Source organism: Carassius carassius, chromosome 42 (assembly GCF_963082965.1).
Source record: "Carassius carassius chromosome 42, fCarCar2.1, whole genome shotgun sequence".
Classification (NCBI taxonomy): Eukaryota; Metazoa; Chordata; class Actinopteri; order Cypriniformes; family Cyprinidae; genus Carassius; species Carassius carassius.
Window position 1 is genome coordinate 25218290 of NC_081796.1, and position 26504 is coordinate 25244793.

Below are 26504 nucleotides of genomic sequence, written 5' to 3' on the forward strand. Positions count from 1 at the left end.
ATACTAGTGGTGCTTGCAAGCTTTATATATATATATATATATATATAATTTTTTTTTGACCAAACAGAAATTGATTTATTCAATGACATTTGAATTTTACTGTAGGCCTATATGATCTACAATGACATGAAATATGCGGATTTTTAGCCTACTAATTTTATTCTATACCTATTTAAGAAAAACCTCACAAGTAGCCTATGTTTTCATTTGCTATTACAAACAACAGCAACTGAAGCTTTATCTTGTAGAGTGTAGTCTGCTGCACTTCTCCGATCGGCGGATCCCGATCCACACCTTCCATCCCGAAAACAGGGGAAAGAGCTTCAGCTCCGTCAGTTTGGATCGTAAAACACCCTAAATAACACGAAAACCTTACAAAACTCAACACGATGTGCTTTCTGCCATCTCGGTCTACATTAACTTCTTTCTGAAACGTCAGAAATGAACCAGGCTCATGCATCAGACGAACCATGTCTAGCTGGACATGTCTACTTTTAAAATAATCCATTTAAATAGAAAAATAATAATAATAATTTTATATTTAGGCCTATGTAATTCAAATGAAACCAAGGAGAGGTGCAGTGTTTCCCGTCTGAACTCATTATCTGTAATGATGTCACACCATCACTATATTCATACTGTCATCTACAGAATTCGTGAATTCAGTTCATAATTCTAAGTAGCCTATAGCCTATAATTAAAACATTTAAAGTAGACTAATTATGGGGAAAACTTAATTTATTTTAATATAAATTTTATTATAAATGTGGGGTTGGGTTTTTCCTATTTTTTTTTTTTTTATGAATGGCCTAGAATAAAATAGATAAAAATTAAAATAATTAAAATAATAAAGTTGTCAAGTCTGCTTTGTCAATAACATGCAGCAGCTGGAAAATTATAATATTATTTTTTATTTTATTATTAATTTAATTAATTAATTAATTAATTAATTAATTAATTATTATTGTTATTATTATTATTTTATCTTGCAAGCACCACTAGCAAAGAATCCGCGGGATTAATATGCTCTGCTGTCTGCCGCTTCTCTCCTGGTGTAAATGAACTGAGTTTGCGGTTGCCGCTTGTCGGTGCAGTACAGAAGGGATGAAAGGGGCGTTTCAGCGCCGCCCACACATTCAAACAAATATTAAAGCATAATCTCATTTTTTACCCACAAACAAAAATACGAAAAATCCAGCTACATTTTCGTTTTGCGTTTCTTAAACAAAACGAAAAAACGAAAATCAAACCGTTTCTCATTTATCTTTATTTATTTTTAAATAGAAAATCAAATGACCAAAATATACACGGACCGAAGATATTCATTATTAGCAGTGCATGCAACATTTAATGCCATGAATTTATCAATTTCTGACTTCCTTCTCTGATTTGAGAACCTTTCGGTTGCGTTAATTTGAGCAATGGTGAATAATTTGTTTTAAGACCTGCAGATATCCCGAATAAAGCTAAATATATATATATATATATATATATATATATATATATATATATATATATATATATATATATATATATATATATATATATATATATTTAGCTTTATTCAGGATATCTGCAGGTCTTAAAACAAATATATATATTAAAATATACTAAAATATATTAAACTAAAATATATTAAATTAAAAAATACATAATACTAAGAACATAAAATTACATAATAATAATAATAAAAAACTAAATAAAACAAATTATTTTAAAATACATTTGAATTAAATTGTTTAAAATTAAAGCTAATGAAATAATAAAAAAATAGTATATAATTAATAATAGACCATGCTACGCCTTGAAAGTCAAAGCCAGCAGTGTCACTTCTGTATTGGTGGATTACTGTCAGACTCTGTCAGGTTACCTTGTTGTAAAGGGCACATATGTGGAGGGCAGTGTTTCCTGATGCATTCTGGGAAGTGGTGTCTGCCCCATAGAACAGAAGGTGTTCTAAGTGTTGGGCGAATCCGTGCTGACACGCCTGCAGTGGAGTCAACAAAACACAGAGGGGAAAGACATTAGATCACATCCACTCGATCACATCCAATTGGGAGAAGTCAGGGAAAAACTAGAGGACCAACCAAAAGAGGGCAGGGAAGACCTAATCATCTGTCATTTCTTTCTGTTGGAGGTGGTTATGGAAAGCAATTTTTTATCTTTCTGTTGAGCCTAAAATTATAATACATATTTCTATACTCTTTTATGAATGTATATTAAAACATGCATTTCTATGTACAGCATGAAATGCAATATTTGGCTCTGATTACTAAAACTTTCATTGGTTGTGTTAGCCTAGCAGGCTAACTGATTAGCATGCTATTCATTGGAAATGACAAAATGATAGCTTAGCAACCCAAACAGGCTAATCGAAAAAACAAACTTTGACAAACTTAATTATGTTCTGTAATGTGATGCATCCGGTATAATTTCAAGAACAATAAATTATGTATTTTCATGGTTAGGACTTCATATTTTTATATAATCCACTTTCATTTAAATTTTAGCTAAAGTTTTGTTGTTTCTCTTTTTTAATAGTTTTTGTTTTATAGACTAATCTGCCCCAGTATTATTTTAGTATCATTGAGAAAATATTTAGTAAGTTTCTCATTTTTATCAGTTTCTTTTTGCCTGTTTTTTTATTTCAGTTTTAATTTAACTTATTTTCGTACATCAAGAAATCTTGTATATATTGAATCAGTTTTTTAGTTAACGTTTTAGTAATTCATGTTTTTTAATTCGTTTTTGTTTGATTATATTGACCACTCTGCACCAGTAATATTTTAGTATCATTGAGATACCATAGCAGTTTTTATTAATATTTGGAATGCTTTTGTTTTTATTTATATATTATCTATTTTTGTTAAAATTTTATTTCAAGATTTAGTAATTATGTCGCTTTTTCAAATTTGTATTAGTTTTTGTTTCATTACATTGACCACTCTGCCCCAATATTATTTTGAGATATTATTATAGTTTAATTAATATTTTTATTTTTATATTATCCATATGTTTTTAATGTTTTTTTCATAAGAAAAAAGATTTTCATATTTTTTATGTTTTTTAAATATATATGTGTGTGTGTGTGTGTGTGTGTGTGTGTGTGTGTGTGTGTGTGTGTGTGTGTGTGTGTGTGTAAGAAGAGAGAATTAAAAAGAGAAAGTCAGGCAACAGACAGACAGCAGAAGACGATGAATGAAATGAGAGATGAGAGATGAGTACCTGTGAACTTCAACTTCTCCAAACGCCTCTTCATGTCTGATCTATGGAGAGAGAGAGAGAGAGAGAGAGAGAGAGAGAGAGAGAGAGACAGACAGTGGAGGACTATGGACAGTGTCGGATGATTCAGAAGCACCTAGATGTTGTTCTCCATTTGTTGAAGATGTTTATGTACTGAACGGTGACTGGGCTGTCGGATTCATGTAGTTTCAGACTCAGTCCACCCACAGTGGGTTTGCTGACCTGATGGTCTCCTGACGTCGGTGCTGTGGTGTAGTGATTATATCTCAGGGCTGACAGGCTGGAAGGTTTCTAGACATGCATTATCTCTGCTGTGCCATAGGTCGCTCCAGGGGAACATGAACTATAATAAGTGCACTGGAGAAAAACATCTGACATGATTCAGCTTCAGGATTTTACATTAGACAATATTTGCAACAATCTTGAATCTGATCATTTACGTTTTATTCATTTTATTATGTGCTATTATAATTTATATATTTTTTTATATTTCTGTATAGTTTTAATTAATTTTATTTCAGCTTTAGTTTTAGTAATTTTAGTACTTAATTTATATTTTTATATTTTTTAAATATATTTATATTATGAATATTTTTTATCATTTTTAAAAGCTAATAAATTTTAATTTTTATCATTTATATATATATATATATATATATATATATATATATATATATATATATATCTACTGTATATAATTTTAATTAATTTTATTTCAGCTTTAATTGTAGTAATTTTAGTACTTAAACATTTATTTCAAAATGTGTTTATAAAATACTTTAAAAACACAGAATGCATCGCTATCTAATTAAAAAAAAAAAAAGTAAATAAATGCATATATTTATTAAACAATTAACAATTAATTTAATGAATAAAAAATATATACTATAATAGAAAAAATCTATAAATATAATTTTTAATTAGTTGCCAAATCACCAGTTCTAATTTTCTCTTATTTTCATCTTTTATTTATTTCCAGCTTAATTATTTCTAATGGTTTTAGTTAACAATAACACCTGAGTTTATTTCAACTACAGTAGAGTTTGATCAGATGCATGTCGGCAACAAAATATACTGTAGCAAGAAGCTTTTCTCCTCTATTTTAAACTACTGACAATTCTAATTAACTTCATATGTGTAACTGCATTTTACCGTTTGCATTTAGCATTGCAATCCATTATCAGATTCCTACCCATTAAGTAGCTTTTTTTTTTTGCATGTGTAATGAGGTTAAAGCTAAAGATCCCACCATCTAACATCTGATGGAAAAATATCTTCAACAAATGATGAAAAGTGTCTAGATGCTTACGAATACAGACACAGTAATGACCAGGATGAAACAAGTTGTTTAGAAACAAGAAGGCGAAGACTGGCATGTTACTCAAATCAATTTAGAATTTTTAAAACCTCAAAAAATTAAAGAAATCCACATTTCAATTCTATATAGCAAAACACACAATTTATCATAAATAAAATCATGAATAAAAAAAATGAGAGAGTGATGTGAATATAAATGAAAAAACACTGAAATGTTTGTTTGCATGCACACATGACACATATATTCTCCTCTTGTGTTTAAGACGGTAAACACACCTGGTGTGCCTCGTCCCAGCCGTTCTCGTCTCTGATGCCCAGCTGTGCTCTATAGTACAGCAGAGTCTCACAGCAGGACGTTTCGCCCCCCATCAGCACCGAGTGGTACAGCGGCGTCAGTCCACAGCGGTCTCGATAATCTGGAGAAGCTCCCATAGACAGCAGCGCCTGTAAAATGGGATGTTAAGAATTATAATCAAACCCCGTTAAAGATGCACTAATCAATACTTTGCAGTTGCCACCATCAATTTAACCTGTAAATGAAACGTTATGGAGATAAAGTATTTAGCTGCTCATGATCTAAAAAAAGGCTACTTAGTGCATCTCAGAGTGTGTAAAGAAATAGTATACCCTAAAATTAAAAATAGCTAAAAATGTATTCATCCTTAGGCCATCCAAAATGAGTTTCATGGAAACAGATTTGGAGAAATTTTGCATTTGCTCAGCAATGGATGCTCTGCAGTGAATGGGTGCCGTCAGAATGAGAGTCCAAACAGCTGATTAAAACATCACAATAATCCACAAGTAATCCACACCACTCCAGTCCAACAGTTAACGTCTTATGAAGTGAAAAGCTGCGTGTTTGTAAGAAAAAAATCCACCATTAAGGAATTTTTAACTTTAAACCATCACTTCATGCCAAATTATGAGTCTATAATCCATAATAATGCTTCAACCATTGAAAAAGCATGTGTCCTGCTGTCTCTCACATCAAAATCCATCCACATATTTTGGACTGTTTTGCTAAGATTGATTATTCACTGGAGAAAGCAATATTATAGATAGAGGGCTTATAATAATGACTCATAATTAATGGACTTGAGTGGTGTGGATTATTGTGATGTTTTTATCAGTTGTTTGGACTCTCATTCTGACGGCACCCATTCACTGCAAAGGATCCTTTGGATAGCAAGTAATGCAATGCTACATTTCTCCAAATCTGATCTGATGAAGAAACAAACTCATCTACATCTTTGATGGCCAGAGGGTGAGTTCATTTTCATCTACGTTTCAAATTTGGGTGAACTATTCCTTTAAATATTTATGCATTTGCTTTCAAAAAAAGGTTAATAGACTTCAGTTTAACTGCATCGAACTGAATGTGACAATTCACATTGAATGTTTTCCTTTTTCATGACATGGATATATCTGTAAATAACAAAATGTTCTGATGAAGAAACTGAGGCCTGAGTACATTTTCAGCAAATTTTCATTTTTGGGTGAACTGTCCCTTTAAATGCACGTTCTTCAATCCTACTGTGAATGAACTGTGTGTTCGTACCATGAGTGTGGATTGGTTATGAGCTCTGACTGCTTTATGGAGGGGTGTGAGACCGTCTCTGCATCTGAAATCCACATGAGCTCCGTTCAGCACCAGAACACGAATCCCTTCCACGCTCAGAGTCCCCTGAACCGCCAGAGTCAGAGGAGTCTCTGATAAAACAGAGGAAAAGAGACACTGACACTACAGCTATGGAAGAACAGCTTTATTTAAGAGACACAGGCAAAACACTAAACAGTAAAGTGGCACACACACTCAAAAAAATTAAGTGTAGAAACTATTCTCATTTAGACATTGCTAGTAAATTGTTCTCTGTAGAGATGCTTTATAGCTAATTTGAACCTGTTTTCATAATTGATGAATTTTATAACATATACTGTTATTTTCCTGTTTTATTGCTAAAGTAAAGCTGCTTTGAAATAATCTTAATTGTATAAAGTGCTATATAAATAAATGTGACCTGACCCCATAGACTGTAAAATATGTATATGTAATATATACTGTGTTAATAAGAAAAAAATAAAAATAAATTGCAGGTGTTTTAACCACATTTTGAATTACGCAATAATTTGGTAATTTTCTCATTCTTTTTTCTGCTGATTTTGTCTTACAGTGTAGCGTCCAGCTCACTAGATATACGGTTGATGTTCATAAAGTTAGCATTCATACCCAAATGGTTAACTATCTAAGGTTGCAACCACAAATCAGAAACGATCCTTTCGTTTATAACTGACCAATGAGCTGCTGCGATGGCCCTATGACATCATAGAGCCTGGGAGCGAGATACTGAAGTGTCTCCTGCTTATTTCAGAACGCTGCTGCAATTAGTGCTCTGAACGTCACATCAAATAAAAAGCATCCTTTAAATGAAACGGCTCAAGAATAGACTCGTCACGAACACAATGAGCTTTGAGTCTAAGGTCAATGAAATGAGACGATTCTGCCAGGGAAATGTTGGCAACACAACATGACGCTCATGTGAACTGAAAATGTTGAAAATGAGGTTTAAACATATTCTTCAATTAATCTACATCTACTACATAATATAAATACATTAGCAAACAATTAAAAATAAAATAAAACTGAGGATTTATATTTTATTAATGGTTTAAACATAATAAACAGATTTAACTGCAGGCCAATGTTATTTTAGTATCACTGATATACTATTATATTATTACATTTTTATATTTTCTGATTTTAGTCATGTTTTAGTCATTTTTATTATATTTGTTTAGTTTTTTTAAATATGCTATACAAATAATAATAATGACAAAAACATACAAAAAAAAATGCTAAAAAATTAAAGTAAAAACTGAAAATAATTATTTTTAAAATTTGTATTTAATTAAAAATGTTTTTGTTATTTTAGTATTTTAACTCAAACTAAATGAAAAAGTTTATTTATTATTATTATTATTTAAAAAAAAATGAAGTTAATGTTTATTCTATTTCAAGGGTAACACATTACAACAATGTTCTATTAGATAATGTTAGTTAATACATTAACAAACATCAACTTACAATGAGAAATACATTTGTTACAGCATTTAATCACCTTTGTTATTGTTAGTTATTAAAACTGTTCCATTGTTAGCTCATGTTAAATCAGGCCCTTTATACAACATAATGTATTAATAATAGCTGAAATTAACATTGATTGTTCATGTCACCTTACATAAACAATTGGAAACCTTTTGTAAATTGTTTCAAGTAACAATTTTTTTTTTATGGTTTTAGATTATGATAGATTTAGATTCACTCTGGTTACCAAAATAAAATGGTTGCACTTTTTCAAACAGGCGTATTTGGTAGTATCCAAAAATCTGTTTTCTGAAAGCTAAGTTTGTCATGTTTTCTAAATTACTACCAGGAGACTCTCGAGGGATTCAAGACCCTTCACAGTCTCACCTCCGCTCTCGGTGTCGTGGTAGTTGGGGTCCAGTCCTTTCTCAAGAGCTTTACTCAACTTCTCCACTGCTCCAGCATGAACATAATCCAGAAACTTCTTCAGATTGGCCTGCAGAGGGAGACACACACAGAGGCTTCACCTCCTCCAAACAGAAGACAACACACCCAGCTTTCCACAAAAGACTGTTTCTACATTTATATTTAATCTGTTTTGGTGGCAATATGTTTTTTGTATTGTATTTACCTTGGTGTGCAGCTTCGCTAGTTGTTTCTCATCCAAGTTCGTCCGTTTGTAGACCCGTGTCTTATATCTGAACTGTAAATTGAAGAGAGCAGGAAGAGGAGGGAGAGAGAAACTGGTTAAAGTTGTCGAAAGACAAGTTCTGAGAAACAAGACCTAAATGAGAGTTTTAATGCAGATGATGGGACTGTTTTTCAAACTGCAAAACAAAGAAATGTGTCATATCTGGAGATTAAAAAATGTCCCTGTAGCACTGTTCAAATTTGAAGCCACATAATTTTTTTTATAAATTAAATTAAATTAAATTAAATTAAATTAAATTAAATTAAATTAAATTAAATTAAATTAAATTAAATTAAATTAAATTAAATTAAATTAAAAACAGTTACACATTTTAAACAAAAAATAATTTGTGGATTTTTTTTTTTTTACATTGTTTCATTTTTCATAAAGCTACATGGTAAAACTTCACAATAATCAATAATATAAAAATATAATATAAAAATAAGCAACACATTTATTGATGTATTTATTAATCTTGTTCAGTATTAACAATACAATATCAACAGTAACAGATATATAAAATATACAAATATAATAAAATATTAAGAGCTGTAACTTTTAAGTAAATTTAGAGATTACAACTTTTGAATGTATTAATGTATTAGTAAATGTTCAAATGAACATAAAATAATAATGATTAATCAAATGATTAATAAATGCTTTAGAAGTATTTGTTATTGCTAGATCATGCGAACTACTGTAATACAGTTACTGTAACTAACATTAACAAATGAAGCCTGATGGTAAAGTGTTGCCTGTGATTCTTCTCAGCTGTCAATCAAACAGCAGGTTCCTATTGTGACAACTTGCCCCATAGGCCCAACAAGTGTTAAACAACCTGTATCATTATATAAAGGTCAATGATGATGGGAATGTCCGAGCTCTTTCAGGAGCATTTTAGGTGATGTTGTGTAGTGTTTGTGAGCCTGTGATGTCATATCCTCCTCAGCACCTCCAGGTAGGGCACTCCCTTCTCCAGGGACTGGGCGAACTCCCGAAGAAAGCGCTCCTCCTCCAGGAACTTGGCATCTCGTCCGTCTCCAGCTGGCTGGAAGAGGCCGTAATTGTGAACATCCCACAACGACTCGCTGAGAGAACAAATAATCTGCTGCGTCGCGTTCCAAACGCTTGAATCGGGATCAAACCTAAAACACTTCTACAGACGGCGAGAGAGAATACAGGTTCATGAGAACAACAGATTGAACTGGATTTAACGTTCAAAGCAACTTTCAGCTTTATTGACAACATCAGTGATGTGCCATCATTCACCACAGAGCATCATTTTGACTCATAACTCATACTAAAATTCTGTTTACAGTAATTATATATATATATATATATATATATATATATATATATATATATATATAACTATAAATCCATGTTTTGTTTAAATAACATATGAAACACTTAAACTTAATTTCAGCTAGTTGCTGAAACAACAACAATACAACAGTACAACAACAATAATAATAATAAAAATCTGTAAAATAAAATATTTAATTATAAAATATTTATACATAATTTTTATATTTATATAAAATCTACATATAATAATAAAATATAGTAACATATTTAAAAAAACAATAAATAAATAAAAACGAACAAATCAACAAAATTACTAAAACTAAAACTGAAAATATACTGTAATATAAAAAATACAATATTTAAAATATTAACAAAAACTATAATATCTATGATACTAAAAATAAACATCAACTATAAGTAGTATCATAGGTTATTCATATTAGTGAATATTACATATTATAACAATTAATATTAAAATGACACTGAAATCCATTTCTTTGAACATATTTGCAATATGCTGCAATATTTTTCTGTGATGAACAACAACGTCAAATATTATATTGAACCTGAAACATTTTTTATGTTTAAAATATTAATATAACCTGTTGACTATTTCTGTGTTGTCTGCTTTATAATGTAATCAATCACTTTTATAAGCTATTACAAAATGCTATTAAACAGTCATTTGACATACTGTGAACCATAAACCATCCTGCATATAAAAATCCAACCCCAAACTTCAGTAATATGTAGCTTTATCTGGGGGTTTTTAATGTGCTGCGATGGAGCGTGTTAAAGTGAGCTGCTAATTGAGTCAGGAGTTGAGATGAGTTTAGATGAGAGAGATTTTGACATTAAATCAGGTCAGAGCTCCCACACAACTCCAGCTCAGTGTGTGTGTGTGTGTGTGTGTGTGTGTGTGTGTGTGTGTGCTTATTTAAAATTTCCCCAGAATAGCTTCACACACACACACACACACACACACACTCATATAAAAACGAAGTAAATATTCTTTAATCACAGATTCCCATGTTCCCATTTTCTCCCCCAGAATTAATTTATTTTTTAATTTTCTTCTAATGTCTCAATCCCTCCCACAGTAACCTTGGGAGACACAACAGATCCAGAGTATATTAAAGTGTGTGTGCTTCTTTGAAGCTTTCATTAAAACATTTACTGTTGTACAGTGTGTGTGTGTGTGTGTGTGTGTGTGTATGTTTAGGGTGTGTGACAGTTTAGTGTGTGTATTTCTGAGGGAGGGGCTTCATAGAACCAGGAACTCAACAGACATTAAAAAGGTAAAATATGTGAAAATAATGTGATTTTATTTTATTTTTAACAATCCATGAGCACATGTTACATTGCACACACAGTCAGGCTTTTGCAAAAATCTGATCAACCACCCTTTTAATTATTAATAATAATATAATCAATTTTAAATTATTATTTGATTTCTATTTATTTGACAATAATTATTTTTTTAAAAATGCTACAATATAATTTTTTTTTATAAATTATGTCCGTTTATAATAATAATTTTATTTCTATTTATTTTAATAAACAGTCAAAATTACACTGCAAATATACAAACTAAAATATTAATTGTTAATAATAATAGTAATATAACATCATTTATTTTAAAGAATTATTTTATTTTTATTTATTTGACAGTAATAAAAAAAAGAAAGTAAAAATTATATATTATAATAATTGACATTATGGCATATTGATAGATTTTAAATTATTATTGGTAAACGCAAATATCTGTTGACATAAAATTAAGTTTTAGTAATTAAGTAAGGTGCCGAGTAGAGAATTTGACAAAATGATTATTAGCCAATCTCTAGAACAGACTGTGAGTGTGTGTCAGTGTGTGTGAACAGAAATGCACACACCGTTTGTTTGATGTCAGGGATGCCGATGCGAAACACAATCTCAGCGAGGTGCGAGTCTTCCACAGGTGTGACTGTAGTCATGCTCCGCTCCATCAGACGCCGTCGGGCCTGCTGATTGGTCAAAACTGGGTGATACTGCTGCTGATTGGTGGTCTGATGATAAAGAGTTGGCTGACTTGGCAAATGTGGGATTCCTCTTTGGGCGGAGTTAAAGGCCCTGGGCTGTCTCTCTCCTCTCTGCCATCCAATCACAACAGCCGCAGGTTTAGATCCATCCGTCTTGCATCCAGCCCGGTTCAGGTGTTCCTTGTCCCCCATATCGATCATCCCATTTTGTTTCAATCTATTCAATCGCTCCTCCTCATCCTCCTGATCCTCACCCTCTTTGTCTTCGGTGCTGCCAAAAAAACGTTTGGTGTTTCCCAGCATCCTTTGCTGCACCGTGTCAGCAAGCAGTGTTGATGTCATGGCATTGAGTCATGCTGCTTATTAGCATCCACCTTAATGTGAGACAGACTGAAGAAAAGAATGAGAGAATAATCATTAGAGGAGTAACGCATTTCATTTCACTGATGTTAAAACAATCAGTATAAAGCCACACTTATAGAAACCAGAAAATCTTTTGACTTCGCCCTGAAAGAAATCACTCAGAACACACTCAGAGGTTTTTAGATGGGTGCAGAGGCTTTTTAGGTCAGGTAGCATCCACAGTCTTTGACGGAGTTCGTCTGCTGGCTTCTTTTGCTGTAGTAGCTGTGTTTTACACCAACTGGCAACCCGGGTGTTGAAACACTATTGGGTGAATTGTCAGTGGGCGGAGTCACACAGATCAAAACAAAAACAGACATTCTGACATGGAATTCAAACTTCAATCGCTACAATAACTAACTGTAGCATTGTTTTTCAGAAAAACGCATATATGAGCTTGGCATGTTTCCTACATATATGCAAACATATTATAGTAAATATAGCACCTTTCAATCCTGTTCACTTAAAATTACTGACCAGTAAGCAAAAAGAGTCCTAGATAATTATATAACGTGCATTACATATTTCATTGATTACATTTTTTTTTTAATCTTAATCTTTTAATTGCTCCAACCTCACAGCCATGATAAAATCTTGCATGTTGTGTCATGCATATTAACTTTTACCCACAACCCAATGATAAAACAGATGTTTTGGAATCTTACATTTGAATTCAAACACACCAACATTTTTTGACAGCATAATCCAAATACTGAATATTTGAGAAACTGTCTTATGTGTGATTAAAGAGCTTTAGTGTTTTGTTTTGTTTTGTTTTGCATTGAGCATGTGTTTTGGGTCACTGACCTGCAGCATTGTGAAGCATCAGATGCTGTGTTTCTGCTGATTATATTGTTGTATAATTGCACACAAGAGGGACACTGACTCACTGGATTTATTTATATCATCTTTCAGTCAGCATGTTTATTTTACTCACTTCTTCTTTTTCCACAAATGCCTTAAAAAGCATTACTTTACATGCACCACATATCTCCACCTCTCCCTCGACACCTGTCATCTGTAGAGTAAATACTGTAAAGAGACACTGACGTCAGTGATGTACACGTTTAGAAACTGTCCTGTAAACCTCCAGAGATCTGTCACCTCATTACTGACGGTTCGGGGTGACAGATTCAGCCTTGCACAGCTTTAGGTGGTTAATTACGTAAAATATCACAACCTCTTTTGTGGTTCACCAAGTGCTCATTCACCCAATGCAAATACTGATATAGTTACAATTATTATTGGAATACTATTTTTATTTATATCTATGCCTTTATTATTTTTAATAATTTGGTTTTAGATATTTGGATAGCATTTTAGTGATCTTGATCAGATTTATAGAGTAAGTGTTTTCATCATATGCATAGAAAGACGTTCAGACTGATGTCACATCGACTCTTTAAAACAGGCTGTTAGTAAACTTGACTGGTTACACTGGTGTCAATTCAAGAGTGAATCAGTCCAGCGAGACACAGATGGTCTCCTTCACAAACTCTCCAAATCAGTTGCTCACTCCATCTTTAAAAATACAGAGATGTCGACATCAAGTTGAGATCCTGATAATCAGGATGACTGAGTTAGTCGGGGTCAGCCACTAAAAACACTGTGATTTCTCACTTGTTGTGCTACCTGTAGTTCCTAGTAGAAACACAAAAGTTAATATTTAATATTTTAAATATCAGTCAGTAATTAAATGTCAGTAATTGATAATAATATATATATATATATATGAAGAGTTCATTTGAAAAAACAGATTACGCCGTTTTTAACAATTTTCAAAAATCATGTTTTTTCATAGTGCATTCAAATTAAACTCAATCAAACTGCAGGTAAGTTATTTTGATTATTTGATTAGATTAAAAACAAATAAACTCTTTATGTGTGTATGCAACTCCATAGTTTACACACAAACACACACACACACTGTATGTTTATATATATATATATATATATATATATATATATATATATATATAGTGTGTGTGTGTGTGTGTGTGTGTGTGTGTGTGTGTGTGTGTGTGTGTGTTTGTGTGTGTGTGTGTGTGTGTGTGTGTGTGTGTGTGTGTGTTTGTTTGTAAACTATGGAGTTGCAGCCTCGATTTACAAGAAATAATTTAGTATAACAAATCAACAATTTTTTTCACAAATCCAACTTCATATATAATACAATCTGACTTTGGCTTATTATTATTATTATAATTAAAAAAAATCACTTTTTACAATCTTTCATAAAGGAAGAATTGTAACCAGAAAGAAACAAAATATTGACTAAATTTGCTGTCAAAAACACAAACTAAACAAAATGATCACAACCACAGCATCCAAAACTGGACATTGCAGAAGTATTTGCCTTTACGTTTGCATGTACAAATCTAGCCCTGGTTTGTTATATTGGATTATTTTGCCCTTTGTATGACATTTGTTGAAAATCTTCCAATCATATATAATATGTAAGAAGACATGTCAACCACATGCATGAATCCCCTCATATTCAGCAGCTGATAAAACCAGACCAATGAGAAAGCAGAGAAGTGTTTCTCACGCGTCTGATTAGCTCTCCGCTGTATAATTGGCAGTTGACTGGGGCAGGTGGGGAAAAATAGAGCACTGGCCTCATTTCGCTCTCTAGAGACGATTCAGAGAGAGTAACACAGGCGCCACACAGAAACCAGCAGCCCAAGGACAAAGAGGGAAGAGCGGTGATATGAGACCAAGCCACGAAAACAGAAGAGAGACTGCAGAAACCGGACTTTGAGGACATAGGACACAAGATGAGGCCTGTCAAACCATACTATACCACAGAGGAATGCATGCGAGTTAGTCAGTAGAGCAATAGAACCAGTATTGGATGACAGAAATAACTAAAAACAGCTCTTTTTCCACGTGTGTTTTGTCCAAGCGTCCATTCAGCTCGCTCGCTCCCTTTTTTGTGAGAAGAAACCCTTTTACACACACCTCCTGTCGTACTGTACTTCATTCTCTTACATAGACAAGCGCACCGCCCCCCTCCTATGTAGGACATGGTGAATATAGATATATTTCCAGTGAATTGGTCCCCTGAAACTTTAATTGGAGAACTTCCATAGAACAGACTGTCCCACTTTTATAACCCGTTAAACAGAAGTGGAGCAACCAGGTCCGGCACTGGTCCCTTCATTTCTCTAACTCTCTTTGTGTCTCTCGCCGGCCATCGCTCCATTAGAAAAGAATGACAGCGCAGATAACGGACAATTAAACCGAGTGTTGGTGGTCTTTTCTGCACTCTTTCCCTGGAGCTCAGAGTGAGATTGGATCTTGAGAAAAGCACAAAACGTTTTTTATTTCCATATCACACCTGCTAAAGCCTAGTGACAGAGATCATGAATGGTGCTTATCATTGTGAAACAGATCAATCATTCACAAGATTTATTGTGAATAACTGTGAATTGCACAAACGTTCATTCAAATGCAGTAATGGCATGATTTAAAAGAACAGTACCAAAAAAAAATAATAATAATGATACACAATTCTATTCAAAAGTTTGGGTCGGTAGCATTTATTAATTTCTGGAAAGAAGTTTCGTCTGCTCACCAAGGCCGCATTTCTTGATAAAAAATAAATAAATACAGTAAAAACAGAAATACTAGGAAGTTTTATTGCAATTTCAAACAGCTGTTTTCCATTTAAATCTATATTTTAAAAAGTAATTTATGCCTGTGGTGCACAGCTGAATTTTCAGCATCATTCCTCCAGTCTTCAGTGTCACGCAATCCTACAGAAATTATTCTGATATATTCTGATAAACTGATACATTTTATTTTTCAAAATTCTTTGATGAATAGAAAATTCAAAAGAACACATTTATTTGAAACATTATAACATTATAAATGTCTTAACGGCCAATTTAATGGAAAGAATTTGTTTTATTTTAAAAAGAATCTTACAAACCTCAAACTTTTGCGTCACAATGTTAGGGTGTTGTGAGTATTGCAATGTGGATGCTAAGGTGCTTTGATTGGTTACTAGTTTGGATGGTTGTAAACTCTCTAGATTTGACCCCTTCTTTAATTAAGTCTGAGGAACTTTTTAATTAGTTTAATCATAATTCTGATCACTTCACATACAGTCACTTACAGAGCTACGTGACCAATCATCATTTTACGCCCAGTAATTCTCCTGCTTTTTCAAAACAATCCAGATGCGAGGATGCATTTCAGAAAAATACAGGTGCATGTGAGTATTTATCAACATGAAGAGAAAAGGCACTGAGGACACCGCTGACCAGTGTTGCTAAAATTAACACACCTTGTTGTCCTACCAAAAACACACGTGTGAAGCTGATAGATCTCCTGCGGTGAACAAACAGAGGAAACTCAGCGGATCATAAATTAACTGAAGTGTGAGGAATCAAAACTATTTCCTTGAATACTAATGCATAACCAACATTTTCTGTATGAGGGGTTTTCATAGATTGCTTAACCTTGGAATAAAGTCTTTATTTAATCTTGAGTAAAAGGCCACTTTTAGCTCTGGGTGATGAACTTCTGATTCAGAGTAGTGCCAAAGGTGAAGAGTGTGACTCAACACACTGCTACAGGTGCCTGTCAGCAACATATGCACAATCAATAATAAACCATTCATTCTTATGGCATTAAATATTCATGCACTGTTTAGTTTCAAACATAATGGTTAACTCTCCAGCATGAATTTCCTACGATAAGATTTACATGTCAACATGTACACAGAAGTTTCAATAATCTATTAAAACAACTATTGCATGATTGTTACATGCTTAATTGTTCAGTCAATTTAAAAGGGTTAGTTCACCCGAGAATGAAAATTCGTCCATCTTCTACTCACCCTCGACGCATCCTAGGTGACTTTCCTCTTTAGGAGTAATCCAATCAAAGTTATATTAAAATTGTCCTTGCTCTTCCAAGCCTTTCAATTGGGGTAAGCGGGTGTTTGTTGTCAACAGTTCAGAAGACGTGAAATAAATTGCGTGCATCTGTAATAAAATGTCCCTCCACTCCGGGGAGTGAATAAAGCCCTCCGTAGCGAATCCATGCATGTTTTGTTTTGCTCTCTCTCCATGCTCGTCACTAACCACACAACGCTGACAAACTACAACATCCGCCTGCACGTCTTCCAGTTCCCCACAGTGAGCAGAAGCGGGGAAAAAAGTGTTTTTTATTTCTGAAATCTTGATATCTATTTTACAAAAATGCATGGATTTGGTACAGGGGGGCTTTATTCACCCCCCGCAGTCATGTGAGGGACGTTTTATTACAGATGCATGCACTTTATTTAATGTCTTCTGAACACCCGCTTACCCCCGTTGAAAGGCTTGGAAGAACAAGGACAGTTTTATTTTAACTTCGATTGGATTATTCCTAAAGAGGAAAGTCACATACTGTACAGCTAGGATGCTTCGGGGTGAGTAGAAAATGGATGAATTTTCATTCTCAGGTGAACTAACCCTTTAATAAACACCCTACTTATTTGCAAAAAAATAAATAAATAAATAACATTAAGATTAATCTGCAATGTTAACTATCAAAACTGACAATAGTATGAACAGCACGAAACTGGTACAAGATAACTCAGAGTGAGTTAACACAGGAAATCACACATGAACAGCCCAAATAATTAGGAGAAGCTTTAGAGAAGGAACCCGAATGAGGAGGAAACCCACAGCCGTGAACTCATTCAGCAACATACTGGAGGTCAGCGCTCTAGAAGACAGGAGGAGGAGGAGGAGAGAAAACAGGGACGAGGAGATACAGATCACAAATGATGATGGGAAAGAGCTTAGGACACGAGAATGAGTGTAAGTGCACAAGACCAAGAGAAACTCCACAAAGACATCAGTCCGTCCACAACTTTAAACCTCACAAACACACATGTTCCTCTCAGAGAAATGGACCGAGAGAAAGATAAAAGAGAAAAACAGACAAATAGAATGACAGACAGACAAAAAAATAGATAGATGGATGGATGGACCCATGTTCTAAATGCTCTAGTGTTCGAGCAAGATAAATTTGCATGTTTTAATGAAGTTATAACAGAAAAACCATTTATTTGGCTTGTTCCTCACACAAAGCTACATTGCAACTTAGAATATAGCAAAGTAGCCATATTAATTACTTTTATGCTGCTTTTTGGATCTTGACAGTCCCTGCTTGAAAAAAAAGAAAAGAAAGAAAGAAATATGAACATAGTTTATGTGCGCAGCACACAATTCTATTCATTAAAACACATACACAGCTACAGATCACATCCAGCTCAAACCGCAGTAAAATCGAATCTCCAATTGAGCCCAAACTATTCAAACACACATGAACAGTCCACGCTTTCTCTATACAGATTTCCTATGTAAGTATTAAAGTGTACAGTCATGCTCTCTGACGTACCTTTGCTCTCAGCAGGCCCTTCACACCAGGAAAACAGCACACACACACACACACACACACACACACACACACACACACTTCCTCACCCACTCACCATCAGCACAACTGAACTGAAGTCAAAAGCGCTGCATATACAGCTTCTGCAGTTCACATTCCTGCTAATGCACACCAGCACAACTGCAACAGTTTCTCAAAAGTCATCTTTCAAGCATCCCGGGTGTCACATGCATGCAACAGTTTCTATCAGATCGGATTTTATCGGATGCACTATCCAATTGGGAATTACCTGATTGTTCAGCCTGAGCTTCCTCATTCCAGCACAGAAGAACTGCTTCGCTCCAGAGACACGTGGTCAGCAGGGCAGAACAAGGTCCAGAGAGACACAGCCAAAGCAAACAGTCATACAATAAGTGTGTTTTCCCGTGCACATTCAGGCACTGCATCCATGCAGGATCACCTTCAGCACTGGAACAATCTCTCTTCTGATCTATCCTGCTGTCATGCACTCAAACACTCCTCCCTCCAGCCTCGCTCTCCACACACACACACACACACACATGGCCTATCATATCAAACTGGCTCGCATCTGAAGCTTGGGTTTCATCCGGATCTTCTGTGGCTTTGTGGGAAGAAGTCATCTGTTATGCTTGGAAACCACTGAAAGCCAAAGAGGAAAACATAAATGTTTCAGATGTATAATGCAGGACATCCATGCATATGTTTGTTTAAGTGTGTGTGCATGTATAAAAAAAAAATCTTGGCGTACTCCGACACACACACACGCTTAAACAGAACTGGGTCATGGATGGAAAAATGAAAGGAGTAATTAGCCTGCCTGCGTGCGTTCATGCACATGCTGTGGTGAATTAAACTGCAGAAATCATCACCAGTCCTCTTCACGCTGAGGTTAATCATCATCTCTCACCCACAAGGTTTGTACGAGGACACTGAGAACAAGCACTTGAGATACACTTACGAGACGCAAAACTGTAAGAGAGAATGACTGGCCTTCACCGAACTGATGAAGACAGAACATTGCCTTCTTCAGAGTCTGTCTGTGTTTTTTCCACTTTGAAATCAGACCTGTTTGAGAGTTCTTCCTGATTAGAGTCATTTGATTATTTAAGCATCACTATCACTAGTGCTCATGCTCATAGTTGAGCCTGAAACCTCTAAAGCTAGAGTAAGTGCTCCTTACCAGTGTTCTATTAGTATTGTTTATTATTGTTATTGTATTTAATAATATTTTAAATTAGCTTTTATTTTATTTTTTCATATTTTCATTTTATTTCCATTTTTATGTTGATTTGGTTTTTGTACAGTATAGAAATATTTAAATTCTTATATTTTTTATTTTTTTTAATAACATTTATAATCATATTTTTATAGTTGTTTTCAATATTTTCAACTATTTTCACTCTAAATTATAAAATTATTTTAAAAAACTTTTTTTTAAGTTTAGGTTTTTCATTTAATATTTGTTTTATTTTATCTCAGATTTAGTTAAATTACAAAAAAAAAATTCATCATCTATCATTCATCTGTCTGTCCGTCCATCCATCCATCCATCCATCCATCCATCCATCTATCCATCTATATCTATCTATCCATCCATCTATCTATCTGAGGCTGTGAGTAGTGAGTTGTCGGGGGACAAATGAGTCCTCAGAGTTGGTTTTCTCAGTACTTCTCTATTTTCAGGCGTCTATAAGTTGGTCTGCCACAGTGTTAGAGCCACATAAAACCAATCCTGCTGCCTAATTACTAAAGCATGTCTTTCTTAAGTTCAAAACAGAACTGAATGTGACCAGTATGTTGTCAGCATCAGGCCATGCTGCTCCCCTCCGCTGTCCTGTTTTCTGACTTTTCAAATGGACCCAAGTCCCACCCCGTCCTCTCACTATAACATCAAACCTCGGCGATGAAGCTGATAAACACTTTGGTTTCTCGACTAGTTTATGCATTAACATCTTCTAACAGAGCTGATCTGTGTGCTTTCAAACGAATAATATGAATTTGATGCATTACATGAAGACAGAGCTGAAACCATTTACATACGTGCCGTGCTACCAAAACCGTAACATCTTGCATATAAATTAATCACATTACCCGTAAGGATGTATAATTAATTTATTCAAGTACTTCTCAAGGCTAGATCACACTTAGTCATCCTGTTAATAAACTAGATTTTGACATTTATGAAGAAAATGTGAGAGGTTTCTTACAAAACTCGCTTGATGTTGAGGTGGTCAGAGTGAGTTTGTGTAATTGCTTGGTGGTTGCTTACAGATCCAAGTCAGTTATTCAGGTCCGTAGTTATAGATCGGGTTCAGTGTAGATCTGTGGGATTACTACAAGTTAACTGGCCAAGAAGACACATGCTTTGATGAATTATTCATGTCTGGAGCACTAGCACATCGCATTGCTGTGTCTAAATGTGGAATAAGCAATAATAATAGTGATACTTGATCTATTCAACACTACTCATTAAGACTGGCCAGTAAAAACAAAACCTATATTTGCAGCCTTCTCTTTCTATTCTTAAAGCATTGTAAAGATGCCTGGACTGTTTTAACATTAAAAACAAACTACTGGAATTGCTTATTCTCTGAGATGACCTCAAAAATCCCCAACATGTCTAAGGCCACATCACTGACCCTCAGTCCGATATAGATATTAATAATAATAATAGATTAAGATCGATTTGTGACTAATTGCTTTTGTTCAAGTAACTTTGGACAAAATTGTCTGCTAAATGCACAAGTTTAAATGTAAGGAAGATGAATATTAATACCACTGAAAATGATGTGTTTAATAGGCCATCAAATAATTACCAGGTTTCATAGAAAGTGGTGTTTCATGAGGCCAAAATGACATTTTTCATCCCCTAACAAAAGTGTAATCATCCCATCATTTCTGAACAGCTTCTTTCATTTCATGTGAGAATGTTCCTAAACATGTACAAGGTGCACTATTGTGCAAAACATTCAACTAGCACATTAAACATACATTAAACACAAAAATGATTTAATCTAAAGCAAAATAAAAGTGCTGACTAATAAACATGTTTATGTTAATAAAGAACACCATCACTGGTTATTCTTGGAAACCCACAGGAAAGTAACACACACACACACACGCACACACACATTGTCATGCAAGTTCCTCTTTCACAAAAAAAGCAAAAAACTAGGAACTAATCTTGAATAAACTGAGAAAACTTCCAAAGTTTTTAGAAATTAAAGAATAGAATAGAATAGAATAGAATAGAATAGAATAGAATAGAATAGAATAGAATAGCTTGAGATCTTGAACACTGAGTGTGATTAATCATAGACGCTGAAGTGGCAGATGTAATATATTCTATAATATATTCATAATCTATTCATTTACTCTCACTACTTTGCAGAGGTGGAAACACTGGGCCACATACATATTTTGAATGCATACCTTAAACACGTTTGTTTGACATTTTTGTCTGACATTTGCTGTGGGTTAAGTGTCGGTTTGAGTCCTGTTGAGATGCCAAACATCGTCTTTGCTCTCCAGTGGATGCCACTGACCTGTGGGACTTCCTGTCAGAAAGGACTGCATGCAAATTCATCAATCCAAGTAAAATCAAAATCAAGACCACATACTCTAAAACGGCCCAAATGCATCTGAATGACTCACTGAGTGTTCATTTTACAGCACTTGTCGGCTTTTAACCACTACAGCACATTAAGGAAATACAATAATCTGCTGAGCACTAAAAAAAAGTGTGCTCACTGAAAATGAGAGTGTGGTTAATTTTAAGACATGAAACACTTTCACAGGAAATTGCATTGCCAAAAATGAAAATACACAAAACTCAAAAGTTAACAAGGATCTGTGAACAAGCTGAACAGAGGTTAACAAACAAGCATTTCAAATGGTTAATTAGGTCATCTTTAACTAATTAAATAATAATAATTATAATAATAAAACACACATAAACCCAGTGTAATATTGGGTCAGCACAAAGATACTTTCCTGAGCGATAAATTTTGCATAAATATATACTAAATATATAGACATGTCCTAAACTCCATCTAAAACAGCATTTTGTTAATTCATGCATAATTATACATGCAGTTTTAATAATCTCACATATATTGAGAGATTGCATGCATGGAATAACTAAACCTCGGTATAATTAATTTGTCACACCACATTGAGCATTTAACATGAACATCAAGGCAAAAAAACAAAAATGATTAAAATGCTAAATATGTAAAAGAAAGCACCTAAATTACTGATTCATAAGATTTTTAATCTGCATTCTTGATGATCATTAAAACAATATTCTAGAATATCCAAAATAGTATCGATGGGAATTAACAGAATTGTTTAAATAGATAGTTTATAAGTTAGACCAAATTAAATGTGCTTTAACAAACTTCAACATAAAAAAGTCTAGTGAGAAAAACTGTATTTTCATTACTTAATAATGCAATAAAATAAGTAAGTCCTTCTTTCAAAGTTATTTTGGGTTTGAGCCTCTCAGTTGTACCATCTACTAGACCATCTACATGACTATGACACGTTCTGTAAATAGCATTGTCTGATAACAACCAAATTGTACATTAAAAGCAACAGTGCATGCTTGAACAGACACACAGCTGAAATGAGCTGTTAAACACTGCTGACTCAGTGTGATTGAGGGGTGTGTCGCTCTATGTGCCATAAGAAAAAAAACAACTAAAATAATTCAAACTTTCACACACACTTGTTCAGCTAAGCTTAAACACAGTAAAGCACTTCCCTAAAGTCCTACATGCAGCTGATCAATCTGTCCATCAGACGGTCATATTTCTCTTTCTGACAGACAGAGCGGTTTGGCTCGGCTCAGCTGATGGACATGAGGTCTCTGCTGATACTAGCAGGTAAAAAACATTCAGCATCATCTTACTGTCTTAGACACTTTGACAAGCTCTTGCTCTTTACTACATTAAATATGAAGTTTATTTCAAGCCAGTTTCCACTCTACTGAAGAGGCAAATTTTCTTAACAAGTTTGTTCGTCTGGTTAACATACTGGCATTAAACAGTGATAAATGTTGACAATTTTCCAAAAAATAATCCAATTTCAGAGCAAACATCACTGTAAATATGAATTATATTATTTTTGGTTACATCACATGCCATTGCTGTTACTCAGATTTGTATTACAGACATTTTGCATATATATATATATATGTATGTATGTATGTATATATGTATGTGTGTGTGTGTGTGTGTGTGTGTGTGTGTGAGAGAGAGAGAGAGATGTTTTTAAAGGCGTGCAAAAACAACTTTCAGACAGCTGTGGTATCATTATAAAATCATTATTAAATTTTTTAAACAGATCATTATTACATTTTTTTAAATATTACAAATATACAGTATATAACATTTGCTGTGATTCAAAGAAAGTCATTCATTTTATTGAGTAATTAATGTCTATTTTATTTTTTTTTATAACTCCTTAGTCATTGTTCAGAAATATTTCACCAATGTAAGTTGCAACTGACCAGTCAGAAAAAGTCTTCCAGAGAGATATGTAGTTAGACACATACATATTTTTGAAATGACATCTCAGATGTTCTGGTGTGGTCACAGTTTATCTGGATTTTAGACACTTCTGGTTCCACAGCCCTGAAAATGCAGCGGACAGTGACTCTTGAGTCATTACAGGGTGTGGCTGTCTCGTTTCAATGACAATAAAGCTTCAAATTAAAATAAAAGCTGAGGATTTTTAATCCAGAAATAATCATATTTATCTTTTTATGTTACAGTGTTGTTGGCTGTGATAAGGGACGGCAAGGGACAGAAACCAACAGGTAAATACCCACATTTCACTACACACACATCCACAGATTGTGTGCATGGCCAGATCAACTGAAATAGTCCAAGTGGTGAAGATCAGCAAATAAAGATTATCAGCTCTTCTTGATGAAAAATAAAAACATTTAACATCATATCAAATCTATTACGAACACAGCATTGAAAAAAAAACCAGTGGATATTTCCAGAACTTCAAAACAGAACATCTGATATTTCTAAAGTCACATGTTTAAAATGTCTTGTGTATATGAAGTATACCTCACTTCCAGCCTGGTGTAAAGTAGTTCAGCCGTAGTTTCTCGAGAGGGACCGAGTGGCCGTAGCAGGGTGTGTCTGATAAAGATTGAACAGCCTGACTCCTCAAAATAATCTCGTCAAAGTCAGACGAGATGAATTTAAGATCTACAGATCCTTCTGAGGAATCTCAGCAGCTCGAGTGTATGTTCATCAAAATCCCATGATCACGTTTCACATCGATTAGACAGTCGAAAACTATACTGAACTCGACAGCAAAGCCACAGCCCTTAAATAATCACCAACGCATGCATTTACACAGAAGACAGAAGATGCAGGGGCAAAAAAAACATCTCAATTCATTCAAACTGAAATCAGAAAGAAGGCGAAATTTTGACTTTTTAAATAAATAATGTATAATTATGGCTTGTTCAAAACATTTTTTTACTTAATTGCTGAAACACATTTCTTGAAACCATCACTCATTTTCTCAAAACCTTAAACACAACTCAAAACCATTTCACTTGTACTTAAAATCAAGCAGTGATCTCAGATGATACACATGAGTCAATTAAATAAACACTCAATAGACACAACAGAGAAAAATGAAGAACACAGCATCCAGAACATTACAGAAAAAAAGTTCTATTGTATTGAGTAAATAATAAAATTCTGTAAAAATGTATATAGTAATTGCAATTGAGTGAGTTGAATATATTGTATGTACTGCAAGAATAATATTGATTAGTTCTGAATGTTTGTATATATCCAGCACTTAGATACTGCAAAAATACTGCAATCCAACTGCAAAGGCCAAAAAGGTGAAATAAGACTCTAAATGAATAGCATGTTACAGTACACTCAAATACTGTAAGTTATGCTATTGTAAAATCAGGGTCAATGAGAGATTCATTCTGTGTCAGCATGATGTCTTTGTGCTTGAGTCCAGCTTGAGGACTTTGTCCACATCACAAGTAAAATAGTCTTTTTTACTAGACAAAGAGAAAAACCCCTCTGATGTGACCGATCAAGTCTTGATAACTCACTAAACCTACTCTTTCTCTCCTCATCCTCCTCTTCTTCTCATACTGCTTCAATCTATTGTCAGTATCATTATTCAGTCATCTGTGCCACTTGTGCACTCTGGCTCAGATTTTGTACAGTCGTTGTGTATAAATGATGACAACTGTGCATTACTTGCGTTTAGCATTTTGCAGCAAAAAAGCATCACAGTGTGTTAAGTGAATGAGAATGTGATAAAAGTTTTGCAAAAAGAGACTAACTGCCTGTTTAAGGTTTAGCAGAAAGAGTGCTTTATTCGACAAACTGGTTTAAGCTAGTGAAAATTTGGTTCAGAGATAGGGGTTTAGTGTTTTAGCAATCCAGAAAAACTGTAATAAATAAAGGCATTAATAAATACATTATACATAGATAAATTGAAAGAAAGACAGAAAGTCCATTCTAGGATGCAAACTTATCCAAGTACTCCAGTTATCTTTGTAGAGCAAACAGCAATAAATCACAGGAGTTTTCAATTATTGTCAATCAATCGGTCATTCATATTTCATAAAAGTAGTCAGACAACCTAAGATCTGTCTCTTACTGTATATGTCTGTTTTCTTCCTCTCAGTGTTACTCCGGCCGAAGTTCCCACAGGTGTATGTCGGAGATGACATCACTCTGATCTGTAACCGTGAAGGAGGGAGTAAACCAACAACATGGTATCGTGATGGAAAAGTACAAGGATCATATAAGGATTATACAATGCTGCTTACTGCAGTGACACCAGAAAACAACGGGTCGTATAAATGTGGGCAGGACAATCAGGAAAGTGACCCGTTCACACTCATTGTACTGGGTATGAACACCATCCTAAACGTTCATGATCGTCTGTTGTGTTCCTCCTGCTGTTTCTCATGATCTCTCTCTCTCCCTCTCTCTCTCTCTCCCTCTCTCTCTCTCTCTCT

General features: G+C 34.1%; 2 protein-coding genes across 3 annotated transcripts in view; one reads left to right on the forward strand and one right to left on the reverse strand.

Annotated features, from left to right (window-relative positions):
• Positions 1-19142, reverse strand: part of LOC132124349 (SH3 and multiple ankyrin repeat domains protein 1-like) — a 48544-nt gene extending 29402 nt beyond the window's left edge. Inside the window, exons 1-8 of one of the 2 annotated variants that reach the window (XM_059535352.1) lie at positions 18747-19142; positions 11537-12052; positions 9286-9489; positions 8274-8345; positions 8030-8138; positions 6119-6270; positions 4837-5004; positions 1871-1987 (exon numbers count right to left, since the gene is read on the reverse strand). In XM_059535352.1, the coding sequence (XP_059391335.1) occupies positions 1871-1987; positions 4837-5004; positions 6119-6270; positions 8030-8138; positions 8274-8345; positions 9286-9489; positions 11537-12004 (1290 nt within the window). In that variant the 5' untranslated portion in view covers positions 12005-12052; positions 18747-19142. Of the gene's footprint in view, positions 1-1870; positions 1988-4836; positions 5005-6118; positions 6271-8029; positions 8139-8273; positions 8346-9285; positions 9490-11536; positions 12053-18746 lie in introns of those variants that run through there. The other variant, XM_059535353.1, reaches the window with a different exon arrangement.
• A 4056-nt stretch (positions 19143-23198) lies between these two features.
• Positions 23199-26504, forward strand: part of LOC132124416 (uncharacterized) — a 6058-nt gene continuing 2752 nt past the window's right edge. The window contains exons 1-3 of the mRNA XM_059535411.1: positions 23199-23364; positions 24255-24299; positions 26168-26454. Of these exons, the coding sequence (XP_059391394.1) occupies positions 23334-23364; positions 24255-24299; positions 26168-26454 (363 nt within the window). The 5' untranslated portion in view covers positions 23199-23333. The remainder of the gene's footprint in view (positions 23365-24254; positions 24300-26167; positions 26455-26504) is intronic.